General features: G+C 39.0%; 1 protein-coding gene across 1 annotated transcript; it reads left to right on the top strand.

The window, feature by feature from the left end:
* Positions 1-1,059: 1,059 nt before the first annotated feature.
* On the top strand, positions 1,060-13,151 carry LOC131431073 (N(G),N(G)-dimethylarginine dimethylaminohydrolase 1-like). The gene is made up of 6 exons (XM_058596544.1): positions 1,060-1,388; positions 1,760-1,834; positions 1,914-2,058; positions 2,122-2,322; positions 6,843-7,067; positions 7,130-13,151. The coding sequence occupies exons 1-6, from the start codon at positions 1,348-1,350 to the stop codon at positions 7,253-7,255; spliced, it is 813 nt and encodes a 270-aa protein (XP_058452527.1). The 5' UTR covers positions 1,060-1,347; the 3' UTR covers positions 7,256-13,151.
* The last annotated feature ends 7,566 nt before the right edge of the window (positions 13,152-20,717 follow it).

Raw genomic sequence — 20,717 nt, 5'->3', positions numbered from 1 at the left:
TGGTCGTGTCGTCGATTACACGTTCATTAAAATGATATTATTTTTTAGTAATGACATTTTTAATGACTCGTGTAAGGGCCGCTATAAATTCGTGCGTGATTCGCCGGCAGCTCATTCTTGCGACTACTTTCGAGATAGACGGATCGGACCAAGCCGGGGACACTGTAAGCAAGCAGCCTCAACGGATGTGGCTAGCCAAGAATGGCTCTTCGAAGGATGCAACGAAACCCGTGAGACTGACTAAGGATAATCCCCGGAGGGTTGCGAGCGAGCAACCTCATCGAGTGCGGCCACTTACGGATGTCGGCAGTGGGATTATCACAGCGACTATTGTTCCAGCCGAGCAGCGTGATCCATCTTCAGTGCCAGTTTTCTTATATAACTTAAAGCACTGCACTTAAATATATTTGACATGATATGTTGAATATAACGCTGCGTGATGGCATTACTCAACTGAGGACTGATTACGCTCTAAGCTGATTGGCTGATTAACTTTACTTTCACATTTTTCTCAGTGAAAGTTAAAGCAAAAAGTGAAACTGCTTGCATTTTCGTATGGCAATTTTGCTTGAAACTGAGCTTACTCAATTTAGACCCTAACATCTGTTGAATGAATGGATTTGGCGGTAGGTAGGGTAACAGAGGTATTTTGGCCACTTCAAATATTTTGGCCCACCTAACAAACTTTATTGATTTCATCGGATTTTATCGATGTTAAGTAACTCATTTTGCATCAATTTGAAGCTAATCACATTAAATTACCTATTGCGGAAGGGTTTTTTAAAGATATTACAATATTTGGTGGATATTTTTATAAAGTGGGCCAAAATAAAATCAATCCTAAAGTGGGCCAAAATACCTCTGTTACCCTATACTGGATTATTTGTTTCGACACCAAGTGAAAACGATCAATGTGATCTATAGCTCATAAACTTATTATTTTTCAGGCGTCGTGTAAATTGAACGTTCCCTGTCTCTGATAAACTATGTTGTCTCGGTTGTTTTTTCGCAAGTTTGACAGTTTCACACTGTTGTCATTCTCATTCATTGATATTTCGCACACACCCCAAGTCCGCACCGCACCCTGTTCGTTTGTATAGTCAACACGAAGAAGAAACACAACGTCCAGTGCCAGTCTGCTCTGCTGCCAAGTCGGAAATAATATTATATTCGGCTGGCAAAATTACATTGCGAGTTCTCATGTTCAGTTAGACCGTCACACATTTCAGTGTTTACCTTATGATCTAGCAATAACCAATCATAAGATCCTGGATCGTTTTCAGCGGCAACCGCCCGGACTATTCCGTATAGATCTTCTGTTAAATTGCAGCGGCCAGTATTTGCGCCATGGCGTCACCTTTCCGCTACACACATGCAATCACTTGCAGGTTGGTAAATTATTAAATAATACTTTTGCTAGGTACATTCTGTGACATTAAGGACTCATTCATTCGCAAGGTGTTCAGGTGTTAATGATTTTTTCTTGGGAATAGTGGGGGTTTTTATTCTTGGATCTGGTTTTCTATAAGGATAATGTACACTGTTTCGCTAAAATGAACCTGATTCTGTGTAAAAAATCAATACGCCCTTGGCCTATATAATTTTTTTGATGTATATCGGGTTGAGTTTTTGGCGAGAGTCAGCTCAAGGTTCACTTAGTGGACATACAAATCAAAATAATGTGTTCAGTGATCATTTTTGACCTCTTAAATTAATGGCTTTTCTCTTTTGTGTATCTTTCACACTTCTGCTCGCGTAGAATACCTCTCTCGTTGCGTACCCGTGGCGAAATTGATTTGGAGGAGGCAAAGCTGCAGCATGAGGCCTACGTGCGGTAAGTTGACTAGTTTTGAAAAAAAAGAGTAAACGTTTGAAGGAATGATAACCGTCTTGATAAATTGGATATATTTTAGATTGCTACGTGACTTGGGCCTGGATGTATTGGAGCTTCCACCAGATGAAAATCTACCCGAGTGTCCCTTCGTAGAAGATTGTGCCGTGGTGTGCAATGGGATTGCTCTTATCTGTCGGCCCGGGGAACCAAATCGACTGAAAGAGGTCTGCTAATTGAATGTTGGTTGGCAGCAGTCATCTGATATAGCAATTTATTCTTGTTTGTAGGTTGAAGCTATTCGTTCAGTGCTTCGCAAAGAACTGGATCTTCCATTAGCAGAAATTGCCGACCAAACTGCACGGCTTGACGGTGGTGATGTACTGTTCACCGGAAAGGAGTTCTTTGTGGGTCTTAGCAAGTGGACCAACGAAGCGGGAGCGCGGGCAGTCGCTTCCGCTTTTCCCGAATATCCGTGTGTTCCCATTAAGGTTAGTTTTTGGTCGTTCGTTCCATTCCTGTTCCACTTTGTAAATATGTTGAATGAATCATACGTGTGTTGTATATCCCGTATCCTTTCTAGAGTAGACTCACCAACATGTTATATAGAACGGACATTTCTAGACATTAGATGTTGACTTTACTTTCCTATTTCTTCCAAACTAAAGTAGCAATGAGTAATGATTCGTTTCACTGTTTGGTTTTTCTTCTCTCTCTTTTTTGCAACCAATCTGTAACACCTTGTAATTATAAACACGATCCACAAACACGGAACGTTCCGATTCCTTTTCCCGTTTGTTACACTTCCGCTATGCGTTTCCTTCGACTGAATTGGTGAAATTGACCAATACATCAAACAAACAAACAAACAAAAATAGGTAGAAGAAGTGAATGCGACTGCAAGTCCCATCACTTTGGAGCTAGTCAATGGAGAGATTCAGGTTCAGACTGCCAAAGTGTTTTAGTTCTACTAACCGCTTGTTGTTGTTGTTGTTGTCGTTGTTTTGTTGTTTATGTTTGATGGTTTTACGTGCATCCAATTTGCATAGAAGTGGCACGATTTGAATAGGGAAATTCGAATAAAAGATTCAATTTGTTTATTGTAAAGTTAGAAAAAATGTTTTTTCATGACTGTTAGTTGCTTTAGTTATGTTTCGGAACTTTTATTTGTTGTTTTTGTAAATCACGTTCAAGCTTTGAATGGTTTGGCGTGATTATTTGTGAAGTGCACGTATGAATATCTCTATCTAAAAACGTATCTTTCCAGAAAAAAATCTCATTTTCATGCATGACTATTAAATTATGCTTTTGTTATATCTTATGCTAGGCTTTCCTATTCAGCATGCACTTTGATTTCTACTCTGATTCTATACATGAAAGACATACGAGTCGAAACAACGACCGAGGCGACGAGGTAAGGACTACGATTGGAAGCTCGGCATATGGAACTGTAAATCGCTTGGCTCCCTCGGGTGTGACCTTCGATATCGTAGCACTGCAGAAATATTGTTTGGATAGGATAGAATACCTAGACATGTGGATATCGAGCGGCTACATTCTACCAGAGTTGTGGTACATTCAGTGTTTTAGGAAAGAGTTTTCAACGTTTGATTTCATTTGATCCTAGATCAGTCATAGAACTGATCCAACCTTGAGCACCTACAAAGTAAAGATTCTGTCAAGGAACCCCTACGACGATGTGTATTCCACCGTGATGCGGTATACCACCATTCGTTACCTACTGGCACTGTCGGTGAAGCATGACACTTTATGGCTCAAGCATTTTGCAACGGTTCATTATGGCAAACTGCATTCCAATATTCATGTCAGCAGATAAATCAATGTCTTCGACAACACCGGAAGAACTACGCTAAACTAAAAATATTCCTTATCAGGAGGCAGTGAGCTGTCTCTCCTATCTGGCGCAGGCAACGTGGCCTGATATAAGTTTTGCAGCCAACTAATGTCGTTTTCGTTTTTTAATTGCACTACACCGGTGTAGCGAAAGCGGCACCTAAACCGTTCGTTTTTACCAATTGCACTACACCAGTGCTACACTTTTTCTGCACCGATACCACTGGTGTAGCACTCATCAAAAGTTTGGTGTAGCTCTGTGCAATGGAAACGTTTATTGTAGTCAATGGTTACTGTTTATGTTTTCGTCATTTTTGTTCGTTTATTCATGCCTCAGTGTAGCACTGCACCGGTGTAGTGCAAATTAAAAACGAATACGCCATAAGTCAGCAAATTCAACGCGAATCCTGGACGAAATCACAAGTGCAACAGATTCCCATCCGATGCGACAATCAATCAGCAATCTGTATCGCACAGAACCAAGGGTACAATCAACGAACGAAATACCTAGTCATCAGGCATCACTTTGTCCGAGATGTCCTAGGTCAAGAAGTAGTCTAGTAGTTGGATTCGTTTCTTAGGAAGGAGTGTTGAAATTGTACTATGTAGCCTTAGCAACGCCTAGCAACGTAGGTTGTTGATTCAATCCACTTAGGCAGCGTTATGTCAAACACAAACAAATCTGCATCTCTCAAAATACCCATATTTTCACCCCGTTTACCTGGTCCGAAGACTCATTATTTTTGTATGCAGGATTGATGAACATCAAAGTCAATCCTGCATACAAATACAAAGTTGAACAGGAAATAAAGAAACAAGACCGAATTCGCAATACACTTCCGACGAGGGAGTGTCGCAATTCCGCATGCAAAATTTTAACAGCAACCGGAATCTTGCCAGCATTCTGCCGGCTGCCAAAATTTCTCACAAGCGAGTAATTTTATGTCTCTGAAACGCACACGGATGCAGTCTGTACGGATATATTTGTACACGAAATAAACATGTTTGCGAACAGCGGTAAAGTTGGTTGGGGATGTCCAATCCTAACCCCAATTTTTGACGTGAATACGTCTTACTTCACTATGGGATGCATTTTCAGAATTTGCCCTTTGGAAGAATGGGTAGACCTTAATCGCGAATAACTCGAGTTGTCAAAGCAAAGTTTTGGTATTAAATTCCTTTTGTGGAATTTTGCTTTTCTGTTTACAGACTTCGCAGCCGATTCTTGGCGTACAGAATCATTGCATGGCTAGTACTACGATCCTACTGACATTATGAATTCTTCCAGGTCGGGGCTCGAGCATATGACAACTGGCTTGTAAGACCAGTGCCGTATGCATTAAACCGCCAACACGGGATCCGCTAAACACAAAAACATAATACTTTCTCTATGCTATCAGAAAAGTGACTACTAGCAATTTATAATCAAATTTTCAAAAGTGTGAGATACCCATAAAAACTTAAAAATGAAGTTCTCTCAAACTTTTGGAAGCATTGAGGAAAATTCATCACACTTGCTTCCCTTTCTCGTATCCGCGACGACGGTTTTGACGTAGTCTGGTACATTTCAGTTTCAATGTTCAGCTGTACGAGTATAAAAGGTATGAATGATATCTGGGATCGATAATCGAATATAGGATTGGATTCTAGAATTGAATTCAGTAGTACTAGTACTGAATTAGTATCCAGAGATCAAAATCCAGAAACCTGCACCTTCGAACCTAAATTGGCTTCTCAATCAGAATTTAACTCCTGAATTTAGTTTCAGAATTCAATTCCGAAATTCAGTTGCTGAATTCATTTCCAGAATTCTGTACCCGCATGCTGGAACTGAATTCGGAACATAGATTCTGGAACTGGAACTATCGCGCCAACGTGCATGTTTTTTACTTTAAATTTGAAGTTTCGAAAATAACGATTCGACAACAGGTACTGTGAAATCTTATTTTGAACAAATGGATAGAAAATATTAACCGCTCACAGAGAATCAATCGCGAATTCAGTCGGGGAGTCACAACAAACGGTATCAAATGTTGCATCAGCAAGATTTTACGAATCAAAACGATTCAGAGGAAACCAACCAAACAATCGAAAAAGGAGCACAAATTAGATGAATAGCAAGTGATGTAAGTATGCAAGAGGAAGCCCAATATGTCGGTAAAAAATGTTGCACTGCGTAGGACAAGATAAGATGTTAGATGTAGACTAAGATAGCTCAGAAGAATCATTGACATGATGATAAAGGGCTTGAAGAAGCGAATAGTCGGGCCCGAAAGCTCTATGAATCGATCGATGAAACATAAGTGAAGGCACACTTTGCACAAATTCCTGGTCTAGAGTCTTAGTTCAAAGAACCGAAAATAGAAAGTGTGCGAAAAAGTACTTCGTTTGGCAAGCCACCTGTACGTACGATAAAATCAGCCTACCATTCATCTCCTAACCGTGAAATTCACACCAAAGAGTTCCTTCAAAAACACTTATCGCTACTTTTTTAAGTAACCATTTTTGGAAGGTTTTGGCACCTTGCCACTACTCAACAGTGACGAAGAATGGCACAAAAAAGATAATGTCACTGTGGTACCACGTTACAGATTGTCCAGAGCTCAGACCGATCGGGAAACTTTGTATAATAATGAAGGTTATTTGTCGAAAAAATGTGCGGATGGTTCAAATCGGTTCGAAACTTCAACCAGAAGTGAACAAAATCTTACGAAAGCTTGTCCAAACCTTGACGGCAGTAGTCAAGTTAAATGTCCAACACTACGTTACGTATTTGATTTCTTGCTTATTTTATGGATGTAGTCGTTAGGAATTTGTAATCGAACCGGTCCTAGAATTGATGCATGAAAAATGGTTTTGGGTCCCTAAGACTGATATTCAGTAGCATATTTTGATGTACGTTCAGTATGTACTAGTGTTTTTTTTTTCTAAAGCAAGATTTACAATTAAGAATTAGAGCAATCTAGCAAATGTTACTTTATTTTAAAAAAAAATACTCCTATTAATGCATGACAACACCAGCACGATTCTCAATTGATCTGCCTCCGCCTAGTGATGCTTGTAATGCCGTGTTTGGTTTTTCCGCCTGGTCTGATCAGGTCTCTGATACCTCAGAGCCGTCAACATCCCCTATAATCGCTCTGCATTAATTTTTCAGGTTACCGAACATCGGCACCTCAAGTATTACGTCTCGATGGCCGGAACGGATGTGCTGTGCGTGAGCCGGAGCAAAGAGTCCCAGGAGATACTGAAACGGATTGAGCGGGAAGCGACCTACACCTACAGCACTCTGACACTGCAGGAGGAACAGGCGGCCAATGTGCTGTACATCAACGGGACACTGGTCCATCGGTTGGGTGAGGAGATTCCACAGTCGGCAACGGTAAGCGTTTGTTCGATTGTAGGTTTTTCTTTTTATTGTAAGTTTTTGTTTCCCTCGCCCAGATATTGTCACAGAAGCTGGACATTCCAAGACAAACGGTTCCAATGTCGGAGCTTGGCAAGTTTTCCAATGGACTGACCGCGTGCTGTATCCTCGTGAAACGATCCCGGCTTGTCAAAAGTCTATAAGTAAATAAGTGAAAGCAAGTTTTTTTTTCTTTTTTGGTTAACAAATTATTTTTTTTATATTATCTAATACCGTAAAAGTATATTAAACTATTTATTTTTGTTCTACTCGCCGACACGATGAGTCTTGTGCTTTGTTATGCTCACATTTTGTACGCAGAGTAGAAAATAATATTAGAGAGTTTGTTTACCATTCCCTAAATTTTACATGATAGGCAAAGTTTTTTCAAATGTATTAACACAAAAATGTATTCATTCGTTTAGTAGGAAAAAAAAACTTTACTAGCTTAGGAAGTTTAAGAAACAAATCTTCCCTCAACTAACACAGAACTGCATAGTATTTTATTGATTGTATGTTGTTATTTGTCTTACTTTAACAAAAATTTAAAAAAATAATTCCGAGACGTTTTTTAATCGAAATTTGTTCAATAGTGGTCAAAACTAGCCATGTATTCAGGCGACAATATACAAGCATTAACTTTAGATAACGAAAGCTGGTTGTGACTAAATTGTCGTTGAGCCGCGAAATCAAACCGTACGTACATATTGAAAGAAGAAACCTCATTACCAAAACGACGTAGGCTCAAACACGGTAGTAAAGTGTCTCTATAATGCTCAACCCAATAATGTCAAGAATCTCGTACAATGCACTCTCTCAGTAATCCGTAATAATGTAATTCTCAACAGTCGACAGGAAACATTCGCTACAATCTTAGGCTACCGGTTTTACCCTGAGCAAATTTATCATGGGCTTCGTTTGTTGGATCGGTCGCCGAATGTAGCACGGAACAAATCAACATAGGTTAGGAACACTGAATCAGTAGTCGAAGATCGAAAAAATAACAATAGATCTTATTTACACGTTTAAGCAATTCCAAACAATCGCGTAGCTTACGGAATAGTCTTACCCAATAAAAGCAATCGACTTGGTTGTTTTCCTTTTATCCGGGTGAGAAAATGGAATTGAACGAAAAAAAAACGAGTGGGTAGTGTCAGAGACATAACCGGACTGACGTGAGTCAGGACTGAGATATTGCTTCGGCACGCATCAACAATCAATTGCCACACCTCTGGAGCTGGACTTCGAGATAAGTTGTATCAGATAGTGGCTTACTTACTTATTTCAAGATTCACGAAAGTAAATTTTCTTCAAGGTTCCCAATTTTCTGTCACTCCTAAACAGTCGGTTAATCATCTTCTTTATTATCTAGATAACTTCTTGTCGGTTATTTCCCATTCGTGCGTTTCATTTTAGAATTTAAGTCACAATCGGCATTTTCATTCAGGAGTGGAAAAGTTTTCCTGTAAATTTAATCGAATGTCGTAAATAAACTTAGTTTACAATTTTGTTTAATATTGTTCTATCACTTCCATATCAATTTTCAAGCTAAAAAAGTTGGGTCGGTAATGTCAGCGACATAGCTGGGTAGCACGAATACGAACAAAAAACTGTCATGCTTCATTCGCACTTCCAAATATCTAACAAATATCGATAATCGTTCTCATAAGTTGTTTGGTTCTGGATCCGAAACCGAGTTTTGAACCTGGATTCTGGAGCTGAGTTTTTGTATCTGGAACTGTCGCTCAATATGTCGAAGCACGAGAAATGCAAAATCTACGGAAAAAAGCTTTTTTTAATCCACCTAGTGGTGTAATGATGCCTTTCTCATATTACTTATATTTTAAAAAACATCACTAGAAGATTCTGTCAAGCTTCTTTTTTTGAAACTTGAATGAAATCAAAAACTTTCTTCGGTATAAACTATCATCACCTTTCAATTTGTAAACTGTTATGTCAATTTAATTAAGATTTAAATGTGGCTATACAAAATTGAACAGAGCACGCTGTGTGCTAGGCGCACCCCGGAGGCACGATTGTCATCTGCATACAATTGACTTGAAGCCGAAAATTTTGGTTCTTTGATTCTAGTTCACTGTCAAATGCTGTGTTTAAGCAGTGTTCACACGTTCACTTTTTTCTTCATGCGGTTTCACCAACATAAGCAAACGATTTCGATGGAATATAATCAAACTATAATAAACCATTTCTTTGGGGACGGGTATAGCGTGATGGGTAAGTCGATGCCTTTCACGCCGCCCGCCTGGGTTCGAATCCCAACCCCGCACATAGGGTCAGAAAGTTTTTCTGGTCCGAAGAGGCGAATGACATTAATGTTAAAGCCTCTATAATTGAAACAAAAAAAAACATTTCTTTTTCTTATTCAAAATTACTTGTTTTATAGAGAATACTAGACTAAAGTTATATTTATATTGGGTTTAAAGAAATTATCTTTTGACACCAGTGTGGTTTGATTGTATGGTATGAAAGTAGCTTAACATATTGTTGACAACAACGCCACCAAAACAAAATGCGTCGGTTTCAGGAACCAGCTTCCATAGCAGGTGCGTCTTCTTCATCTTCTCTATCAACACGTACCGATTTTACATCATTTTTTATGACAGTTTGAAAGTTTTGATACTCATTGTCCTATAATTTCGGAACCGGAAGTTGGATCTGGATGAAATTGCACAGTATCTTTTGAGACAACGAAAGCTTTAATTTAAAACATAATTTGTGAAAATCTGTTTAACTTCTATTGAGAAATCGAAGTGAGTTCCGTTTTTGGAGCTTTTTTCCACTATTACCGGTGCGTTCGGAAGCGGAAACCGGGCACTAGTAGTCCAAAAGTAGATTTATATATCCACCAAATAACAAGGTCTGTCAATTAGATGAATTGGCTAGCAGAATTTAGAAAAATTTCGAAATTTTTCGCCATTGCTTGTGAAAAAATCTTCCTGAAATTGAAAATTTTTACTAATCTCACTGTAATACCGGAGCCAAAAATTGGATCTGGATCAGCTTTTCGAGGACTTTTTGAAGAATCTTAAGACCTTTCATTTGCATCTTAGTTTGTGAAAATCGGTTGCAAAATTTCCGAGGAAATTGAATGCGCATTTTCTCATAGATTTGCACATATTGCCTTGTAATTCCGGAATCGGAAGTCGGATCAGGATAAAATCCAATAGCGATCTATGGGAACATAGGACCCTTCATTTGAGTTTGTGAAAATCATGTCATCCATCTCTGAGAAAATCGCAGACATTGGGTCGAGCTGAGTCGAATGGTATATGACATTCGGCCCTCCGAGCCTCGGTTCAAAAGTTGGTTTTCACAGTGATTGTATAGCCTTTCTATATGAGAAAGACAAAAATTTGAAAATCCGCGAAAAACGCATGAAAACCGCGTGAAGAAGACCTCAGTGTACTGCAAAAGGCCTACCCTATCAAAAGCAACAACATTTGGTTAGTACAGAATGTTCAAAGAAGGCAGTCAGCCCGTTGAAAACGAAGAGGCAGGCAGCGAAAAAGGTCTCTGTAGACTTTGGTCCACATCAACTAATAGACAACACGTCGACAAAAAAAATCGAGTCAGTTGTACTTGAAAACTGTCATTTGACAAGTTATTTTGGACCTCAAACGTGTCGAATATTGATTGATACAAAACTGAATTTTTCGACATCGTGACATCGAAGCTGACAGAACATTCAGATTTAAATGTTAAATGCTGTAATATCAAGTCATCTTTCCTCAAAATAAAAATATGGTATTCTTTGATTTACGTCATTTACAATTTTCAAATTTTTTAAAGAGTGCAGTAACCGCTTTTAACAACAGTCTTATTTTAATGTCAATTTCTTATCACTAGGAAAGTTTCCAAATACTCAAATAATTTGTTGTATAATTACAGATGACAACAGAAATATTTGGTTTATCTCGATCCACAGTAGGCCACACTTTCTTTATTCATCCATTCAGTTCAGTTCAAAATTGAGTGAATTGTTTTTTTCCAGTTTTGAATATGCCAGCACTACACGATTAAATAGTAGCGATCCATCTGTAGGTAATAAATTTTACCGAAAGAAGTATTGTTTTGCAAAATAACTTTGCAACCGAGCACTTACTATGAGTTACGATAGCAGACGCCTGAGATTAGCCCAAAATTTCTAGTCTCGAAGAGATGGTGTATTTTCGGCATACGAAAAACCAGTAAACCGTTTTCCATCCGCCATGCAAGAGGCAGGGTGAAGGCAAGAACGAAGATCGTTGATGTTTGGTCGTGCGCGAGCTCTTGCATCTGGTGCCAAAGTCACGAGGATACCAATGGACTGGACGCTCCCGTTAGTCTATGTGCTATAATATGGAACATAAAATGTATGAAGAGCTTCTGAAGCAACGGCAGCAGCTGTGCTTAACGATGCTTTCATTGGAAAAGCTTTGTTTGTTGTTTGCCTCTTAGTTCGCTCGGTCCGATCGTATGAACGTTCTGGTGGTGGAGAAGAGGTGGGTTGTACTCCTGATGATAATGCTTGCTGTTTGAGCTCACTTTTGATTTCTGGGTGGAGAAAGATTTTAGCATTGTTTTATGGTAGAATCTTGATTTTCATAGATTATTCCTTCCACGGTCTCAACTTATTTGCTTATATTTTTAATTCGAATTTTGAATTTGAGCTCATGTGAAGTTTATAGAATCGAATGAAATAAATTATGTATGCTCCAGTAATGGGTGTTGGAGAAGTGAAATTGTTCTTTCCAAATGTAAGTTTGCTTATATCATTCACATTTTTAACTGTGAAAATTTCAAGTTGTTTCAAGTTTCTTTTAATTTTTTTTTGTTCGAAAACTGAATTGCGTGTTGGATGGATGACAAATCACTCTAAACTCTACACTAACTCTAATCAACGCATCTAATCAGAAATAATCTCACTTGATTCCGCAAAATGCCTGCTAAACTTTTCTAAATTCGCTTAATCTCGAGCATTATCTCTTGAATTTTCTTAAACAACCTAATCCCAATCCCTCTAACAATTGTTTGAAACGATTAAACCGTTTTCTAACTAATTTTATCGTGTGGGCCATCTAGAAAGTTTCATTATTTCTCGATGAACATTAGAAAAGGTCCCAAGTGCAAATGACAGTTTCTCTTGGTTTACTTTCTCTTTCAATTATTACAGCAAATTCCAGTAATTTAGAACAAATTCTACAGTGCATATCGAAAGTTGATGGTTTTTGCTATTATACTATGCGAAGTGTTAGATGGGAAGATTGCTGATTGGACCGTAATACTCGAAAGAGAAAGTAAACAAAGAGAAACTGTCATTTGCACTTAGGACCTTTTCTCGTGTTTGTCTTCATTTGATTGAGTAAAATGATGACGAATGTGACTTACTTCTGGTTACTACAATTTTATTCATCGGTATTATTTCAGAATCTTGTACGCGAACTGTTGATTCAGAAATGTGAAAAAATCTCATTTCGTGTTTTGAACAAGCTGTGGCGGTTAATATTGAGTTCCAGAATCAGTACCGGATTGTTTGAATGTTTCCTGTTATTTCGAATGCTAGAGGAATGAATTAAATGGTTTCTAAAAGCTGTAACTTAACTCAATGTCGTATATTTGGTTACATTTGCGAATCGGTACAGTATTTTAAGTGACATTTTATAAAGTACGCCTCTAATTAAGTCATTTGAAAATCATGATAGGGGTAAACAAAGTTTGTATTCTCGAAAAAAAGTTTACGGACACAAGTTCACTGTAAAGAATGGAGCACGAGATTTTGACGAATGTTAATTTTGACGAATGTTGATTTAAAGAAGCCTGCGACCAAATGATGTCTGCAGCTTCTTTTAGAAATCTTCTGACAAAGTGATAAATATAGAAAATGAATTTTATAATACGAATATAATCTTTCTACTTGAAAACATGCTAGTGAAATTAATTGATTAATCGTTGTTTAAGTCGAAATTCCTTTGTACTCTTATTTTGGCAAATAAATTGATATAAGATAAATCTTATTTGAATATAAGATCAATCTAATATTGAAGCACAACGTTAGATTGCCCACAGAACATAGAAATATAACAGCAACATGAAGAAATAAATATGAATAATATTTTTCTCAGTGTATTATTATTCTAGAATCGCACGATGTAAAATACCCTCGTGATCACGTTTTTCTATGTGTTAGTGCGGTTGTCATTTTATTTTGAAATAACAGAGAGACGTGAAGAAGAAAAAACATAAACAAATGACGTTCCGGGAGTTGCTTTTATGAAAATATTTTGAGTTGGTTCTGTTTGCGAAAATATTGACAGTGAAATGCTGTGTTTTGTTCCGGGATGTTTCAATCGTTTTCATCACCTGCATTTGAAATGTCACCCACAGCACAATCACTCCATTATCTATAATAACTGTAATAGATACCACAGTGCGATCCGCCAAATCCTTCCTCCAACGAAATGAACAGAATCGAATGTGTGTAAAATTTTCTATATTTCGACGTTACCTTGCAAGCCCTTTAAGAAAAAATGTTCAGATTTTCAATTAGTGCCAAAGATTCGCCAGGCTGCGCGACAACTGGAGTAACTTAGAAGTGAAATCCCGATCTGAAATGGTCGTTTGTTTATGTTTACATGCTTGAATCCCGGCGCGCCATACTTAATTTCGTGAGAAAATTACCAACACAACCAAAACTGTCTTATCACGCCACCAGTGTATTTTACGTCGTGCTACGGACCTACGAATCCGAAGACAAAATCTACAAAAATTGGATTTTTTCTACGAAAATTTGAATTTATCAACGGAGAGCTACGGGAACTAGTCTTGTCTGGCGAGCAAAAAAAAAAAGCTTTCCACCAAGAGAGTTTTCGAGAAAAATCAATCTACGGAAATGGTACTACTAACGTCTGGCTTCGCTGCCGCCAGCAACTCAGTCGAAACGGTCATTTATAACGGTACCTTTTGATGGTGTTTGTGCCATCGATTCAATTCAAGATCTTTCGATTTTTGCACAGTTCAAATTAGAGGCGTGCAAAACAGCTCATTTTGGTGAACAGCTCCGAACCGATCAGCTCACCAAAGTGAACCGATTCGATGTATCAGCTCATCAGCTCTTTTATTTTGAACTTAAGGTTCATTTTGTGCGCCGTTTTTCTTATGCACCGGTTTTTTTTCAAATGCATGATCGAAATTGAATCATTGATTTGCAATGATGCAATGAATGCCATGCGAAATAATTTATCTTCAATTGATGTCGACTAAATTGAATCTCTTAAAGAGCCGAAGATCCGATCAGCTCGTAGCGTGTTCCCTGCGTCATAATGCAGTGAACTGGGTAGCAAATGAGTGAGCTGGTGAGCTGCGGTTCTTTTAAAAAGAGCTGTGAGCTGTCAGCTCACTTCAATGATTCGATTCACTGGAACAGCTCAGGAGCGAATTGCCCATCTCTAGTTCAAATCCGGCCGGACGTCCGTTTACTAGTAACTATTGTTTGCGTCGTCGTCGGTGCATTTCGTAAGTTTTTACTATGTAATTAAACCTGAAATTAAAAAGAATTCGATTAAGTGATGGCCAATGTATCGGAAAGTTAAGTGCAATGCGGTTCGGCGGTACCGTTTCCCCCCCCCCCCCCTGGAAATCGACACAATCCGATCGGTTCTCGTGCGTTTCGCGTGATGTTGAAGAAAAATAAAATGGCTGATACAGACATTTGCTGTGGTTGGTGATGCTATTGATTAGCGAAATTTCAGGCTAATTGCTGAAAAAATCCGTTGCAAAATAGTGGTTATAATATTGTTTTTCTGGTTTGAAGGAAGAAGAGTTTTTCTTTTGAAAAGTGAAACCTCAGTAAAGCGGCAGTGTGATCAAAGCAAGCGATGTTTACTTGCATGTAGCAGAGCCGGTGTTTTTTGCTGAGGTTTGGAAAGTGTTTTAATTTAAGCAATATTGTAATAAAGTGAATATCATTCTAATTGCTATGTTTATTATGAAGTGTTAGTTTTTATCGATATTTGTCGGTTAAATGAAGCAACATGAATACTGCGCAACGGAATATGACAGGTTAGTTGCTGTAATTTTATGAACACATAATTTAGTTCACCACCACCAAAATTTTTCATATTGCACGAATTTTTTTGTATTTCGTTGAATATTACAATTGCTTGATGTTTTTTAGGACGAGTGTTTGATTGAGTACCATCCATTGATTCAAAATAAATGGTTCATTGAAAAAAAATTGTAAAAATTAAAGTTTCTTCAGAGGATTTTCATCGCATTTCACCCAGAAATTTCAAATATTGCAATAGTTTTAAAATCCTGATAGCACTGAAAGGAGGAAAAATCATAAATTACGTTTTTTTTTAATTAATTGACAACTTTGATACTGAATTTGTATAGGCGCACCATCGACCAGACTTCGCCAGTTTCTTGCCGAAAATTGAATACCTTTAACGTGTTTAAAACGGCTAGGCAAAATGTGATCCTTCATACGTTTATGTGAAGCAAACGAAATCCTGCATAAGTCACTAACAATAGCAGAAACAGCATTACAGTTATTGGTTCCGGGGAGACGAATCTGATCTCTTTTTAATCTTGGCAACAACACAAACAACGTTTGTCTTCGGATGGAAAATGGAATTTCTCATAAATAGTCGAATCTCTGTATCGATTGAATCGAATTCCTCGAATGTGCAGAGCCTGTTCGGTTTGTCCTGCCGTAGCACATTCAAGCGCAATCTGTAAACAAACGCTTTGTTCACCAAATGTGCTTGTTATTTAATAGCCTATACCAGCGGAATGACGAATTCCGACCGCTTCTCGCTTGGTTAATCCTATTCTTCTCAGTCATCAGAAACACCAGTTGTGTTTGTACAGACGAATTGCTAGTTCGCTCGCACACCACAGCCGCCGGTGACGTCAAGAAGAAGAAGAAGAAGAAGGGGTTGATCCGTACGGGGAAGCAATAAATTAAATTTCCAAAACGAATGACATCGTTGATACTAGCACAGAACGAACGCCCGGTGGGTGTTCTTCCACTCTTCGCACACGTCATGTTCGAGAAAAGCCTTTTCTCTCTGGTTTAGATTTCGGTAAAATCGGTAGGTAGGTAGTTCCTCAAGTTGTGTCATTCTGTCCCGTAGCATAAATCCTCGACATGCAGGTTAAATTTAGTGACTCTTGAACCGCAAAGCGGAAGGAGATTCTCGAACGCATTCAACTCCCCGTTCGAATCACTTGCATTCATCACCACCGCACTGCTGCAAAAGCATCGTTCGTGCGGATTCAATCGGAACCCGTCGACCTCCTTCCCTTCTTTTCCATGGTTTCCTATGGTTAAAATAAACTCGACTTCATAATTCCGTCTTCTCGCAGTCACACACGGCTCCTTCAATCAACCTGCAGGCGGCGGGGCGACACGTTGACAGTTGCCATGGGGATGGAAAATTTAATTTTGAACATAAAACAAATTCAATAAACAAAACACCTGCGGGAGTCCTTTCTCCGGCAGATTCCGGTTCCGTCAGTGGGTAGCACTGACAGGGAACACTGACGTCCTCGCAATCGGCGGGCCCACCTTCCAGCTTTTGCTGTCGTCCGTGGAAACTCGACTGATGGGAATCGTTTGTCGTAAGACGGGTGAGTTGTCATCTTTTAGTCCGGGAACGTGGAATTGGAATGCATTTGTCACGTCCTTCGGGGTAAAATAATTTCCAGAATTGCGACCGAAGTGGCTTGGATTGTAGAAATTGTCAGTAAATAGAAGTGGAATTCGCTGTTATGAAGATGCCGGCACTAGTAGAAGTGTTCTTGACATCGTGTTTCTGTTCGGAAATCTAAATTATAGAAATCCAGTTGTTTTTTCAACTTAATTGTTACACCAAATTATTTGCACTTTGTAAGAGATGGATGTATCTAACTAGAAATCTAATTCCCAGAAGATCTACAGTGCATTGGAGATGGGCATGGCTTTGTCTTAGTGGACGAATTATGATCTTTGCTACACGCTAATCTGCTAGCTACACGGAAAGACCGAAATTAGCATTTTGGCGAAAAAATTAGTTGATTTTCTGATTTTAGTTAGTTATTTTTTGAGACAACCAAAAAAATCTCACTTTTGCTAATTTAGATTGTATAATTCTAATTCTCTTAATAATAATAAAATATTTGTTGAAATGGCTATTTTGTCGTGAATACGACTTACTTTACTATGGGGTGCCTTTTCAAAATTAGCCATATGGAAGAATGGGCAGAACTTAATCGTGAATATCTCGACTTGTATTAAAGGCAGCAACATAATTCTTTCACCATTTCATCAAAAATATGATCAGGAATTTAGGATAATATTTTGAACAGTGTGAGATAACCAGAAACAACTCAAATATTAAGTTTTCTCAAACTTTGAAAACAACGCGGAAAACTTTTTATTTTTGCTTGGCTTTTTCGCGCAAGGACGACGATTTTGAGGTAGTCAGGCACATATCTTCAACTGACTGCGTATAAAAGAGGAAACGTGGTCGAAATTCGGTCATTTCTTCTTGTGCGTTGGATGCAAGCAGACGTCGTGGGACCAGCAGCTTCGGAGAGCAGACCTTTTGCGTGGTGCCAAACCTCAAACGCTCAGGTCGTGCTCTCATTTGGACTTCAGCCGTCAGGTGGAGCAGTCGGCAATGAAAGCAGACCTTTTGCGTGGTATAAAGCCTCAAACGCTTAGGTCGTGCTTTCATTTGGACTTCAATCGTCGGGAGCAGCGGTCATCGATAATGAGAGCAGGACTTTTGCGTGGTGCCAAACCTCAAACGCTCAAATCATGCTCTCATTTGGACTTCAGTCGTCAGGTGGAGCAGTCGTCAATGAAAGCAGACCTTTTGCGTGGTATAAAACCTCAAATGCTTAGGTCGTGCTTTCATTTGGACTTCAATCGTCGGGAGCAGCGGTCATCGATAATGAGAGCAGGCCTTTTGCGTGGTGCCAAACCTCAAACGCTCAGGTCGTGCTCTCATTTGGACTTCAGCCGTCAGGTGGAGCAGTCGGCAATGAAAGCAGACCTTTTGCGTGGTATAAAGCCTCAAACGCTTAGGTAGTGCTTTCATTTGGACTTCAATCGTCGGGAGCAGCGGTCATCGATAATGAGAGCAGGCCTTTTGCGTGGTGCCAAACCTCAAACGCTCAGGTCGTGCTCTCATTTGGACTTCAGCCGTCAGGTGGAGCAGTCGGCAATGAAAGCAGATCTTTTGCGTGGTATAAAGCCTCAAACGCTTAGGTCGTGCTTTCATTTGGACTTCAATCGTCGGGAGCAGCGGTCATCGATAATGAGAGCAGGACTTTTGCGTGGTGCCAAACCTCAAACGCTCAGGTCATGCTCTCATTTGGACTTCAGTCGTCAGGTGGAGCAGTCGTCAATGAAAGCAGACCTTTTGCGTGGTATAAAACCTCAAACGCTTAGGTCGTGCTTTCATTTGGACTTCAATCGTCGGGAGCAGCGGTCATCGATAATGAGAGCAGGCCTTTTGCGTGGTGCCAAACCTCAAACGCTCAGGTTCGTGCTCTCATTTGGACTTCAGCCGTCAGGTGGAGCAGTCGGCAATGAAAGCAGATCTTTTGCGTGGTATAAAGCCTCAAACGCTTAGGTCGTGCTTTCATTTGGACTTCAATCGTCGGGAGCAGCGGTCATCGGTAATGAGAGCAGGACTTTTGCGTGGTGCCAAACCTCAAACGCTCAGGTCATGCTCTCATTTGGACTTCAGTCGTCAGGTGGAGCAGTCGTCAATGAAAGCAGACCTTTTGCGTGGTATAAAACCTCAAACGCTTAGGTCGTGCTTTCATTTGGACTTCAATCGTCGGGAGCAGCGGTCATCGATAATGAGAGCAGGACTTTTGCGTGGTGCCAAACCTCAAACGCTCAGGTTCGTGCTCTCATTTGGACTTCAGCCGTCAGGTGGAGCAGTCGGCAATGAAAGCAGACCTTTTCTGAATTTAATTCTTGAACTCAGATCCAGTTCCTAATTTCAGAATTCTTCAAATCGGTTCTTTTTAGAACCATAATAATACTCCCAAAGAATTATGCGAAATTTTACTTTTCTGTACTCTATACAACCCATTTTTAAATTGGTTGCAGTTTGTAGAACTTCCTTCTGATTTGCTATATAAAATGCATAGCACCGACTCAGAAGCCATTCATTTCGAATTTGGCTGTCGTTGTCAACGTATCGATTATGGCGCGATCGAGGCATCTCCAGGCGAAATACAAAGCTTGCTACCGCAAGCGGAAGAAGCAGGAGGCTTCAACAGAACTCGCAGAAGGAGAGCCGAGTCGGCTGTTGAGACGCGTTGAGCAGACAGTAGCAGAGCCGAGTGATGGAGGTGGTTCGTTGAGTTCGCAACCGAGTGGAGTACAAGATGAGCACTCGAATGGAATCCGGTCAGGTATGTTATTATCACTTATTCTGAATAGTGACGTCACAAACAAATTTCCAGACATGACAGTCACAATCTTTTTTTGGCGCACATCTACGGTCCTCCGTGAAACTGGCACCAATGGTGATAAATTGGTTGCACTGCTGAGTTCCCATCATCGCATTCATAATGCAAATGTCAAACCGTGAGAACCCTTTCGATACGTTAGCTCATTTGTATATTTTGAGATTTCATGGCACACTTTGGTCGAAATGATAACAATGCAATTAATCTCGCGCTCCACCAAGCGGTGAGTGCGGTCATTTTAGAAGGTACCGGGAACGGACCAGATTTTTTTTAAATATTTGTAAGCACATACATGTCTTTATTATTTATCTTTGGTGACGTATTGATTTTCCGATCGGATCCAAGCTACCCTGGATTTAGACAGCGTTTTTAGAAATATCAATAATATTCGTTCGAAGTTCTAGTGATAATATTACGGATAGCAGAATAACGGTTCTTGATATTTTCCAATAATCTTACATCCTGTTGATTAACCTTAATGCGCGCTGAATAATCGATATTTCATATGATTGATTTTATTACTTCAAAACTTTTAATGTCATTTAGTAATTTGTTCATTACGATTAGTATGATTATTATTATTATTATAATTATTATTATTATTATTTATTATTATTATTATTATTATATTATTATTATTATTATTATTATTATTATTATTATTTTATTATCATTATTATCAAAATTATAATTGCACAACGGAAGTACACATTTCAAAACGGACCATTGCAATTGTCTCTTAATGAAATCTTCGTACTTGAAAGTTTTCATTGAAATTACTTCAGAAATTTGTTGTACCCAGCCTATATTAGTATATTAAAAATGAATTGTTTTACGCTTAGAATATATAGTTTTGCATTCCATTACTAGCTGCCGAGAATGAAATGTATGAATGGTTTTGTCGTGAATACGACTTACTTTACTATGGGGCGCCTTTTCGAAATTAGCCATATGGAAGAATGGGCAGAACTTAATCGTGAATATCTCGACTTGTATTAATGGTAGCAACATAATTCTTTCACCATTTCATCAAAAATATGATCAGGAATTCAGGATAATATTTTGATCAGTGTGCGATAACCACAAACAACTCAAAAATTAAGTTTTCTTAAAATTTGAAAACAACGCGGAAAACACCTTACTTTCGCT

The sequence above is a fragment of the Malaya genurostris genome, chromosome 1 (assembly GCF_030247185.1).
Source record: "Malaya genurostris strain Urasoe2022 chromosome 1, Malgen_1.1, whole genome shotgun sequence".
NCBI classification, from domain to species: domain Eukaryota; kingdom Metazoa; phylum Arthropoda; class Insecta; order Diptera; family Culicidae; genus Malaya; species Malaya genurostris.
The sequence above is the reverse complement of the archived record's forward strand: the minus strand, read 5'-3'. Positions and strand labels throughout refer to the sequence as shown.

Bases quoted from the DNA above. Each gene is read 5' to 3' on its own strand.
- LOC131431073 (XM_058596544.1), top strand. From the start codon at position 1,348: ATGGCGTCACCTTTCCGCTACACACATGCAATCACTTGCAG. The intron at 2,323-6,842 runs GTTAGTTTTTGG...TTAATTTTTCAG, and splicing joins ATCCGTGTGTTCCCATTAAG to GTTACCGAACATCGGCACCT. The intron at 7,068-7,129 runs GTAAGCGTTTGT...TCCCTCGCCCAG, and splicing joins AGATTCCACAGTCGGCAACG to ATATTGTCACAGAAGCTGGA.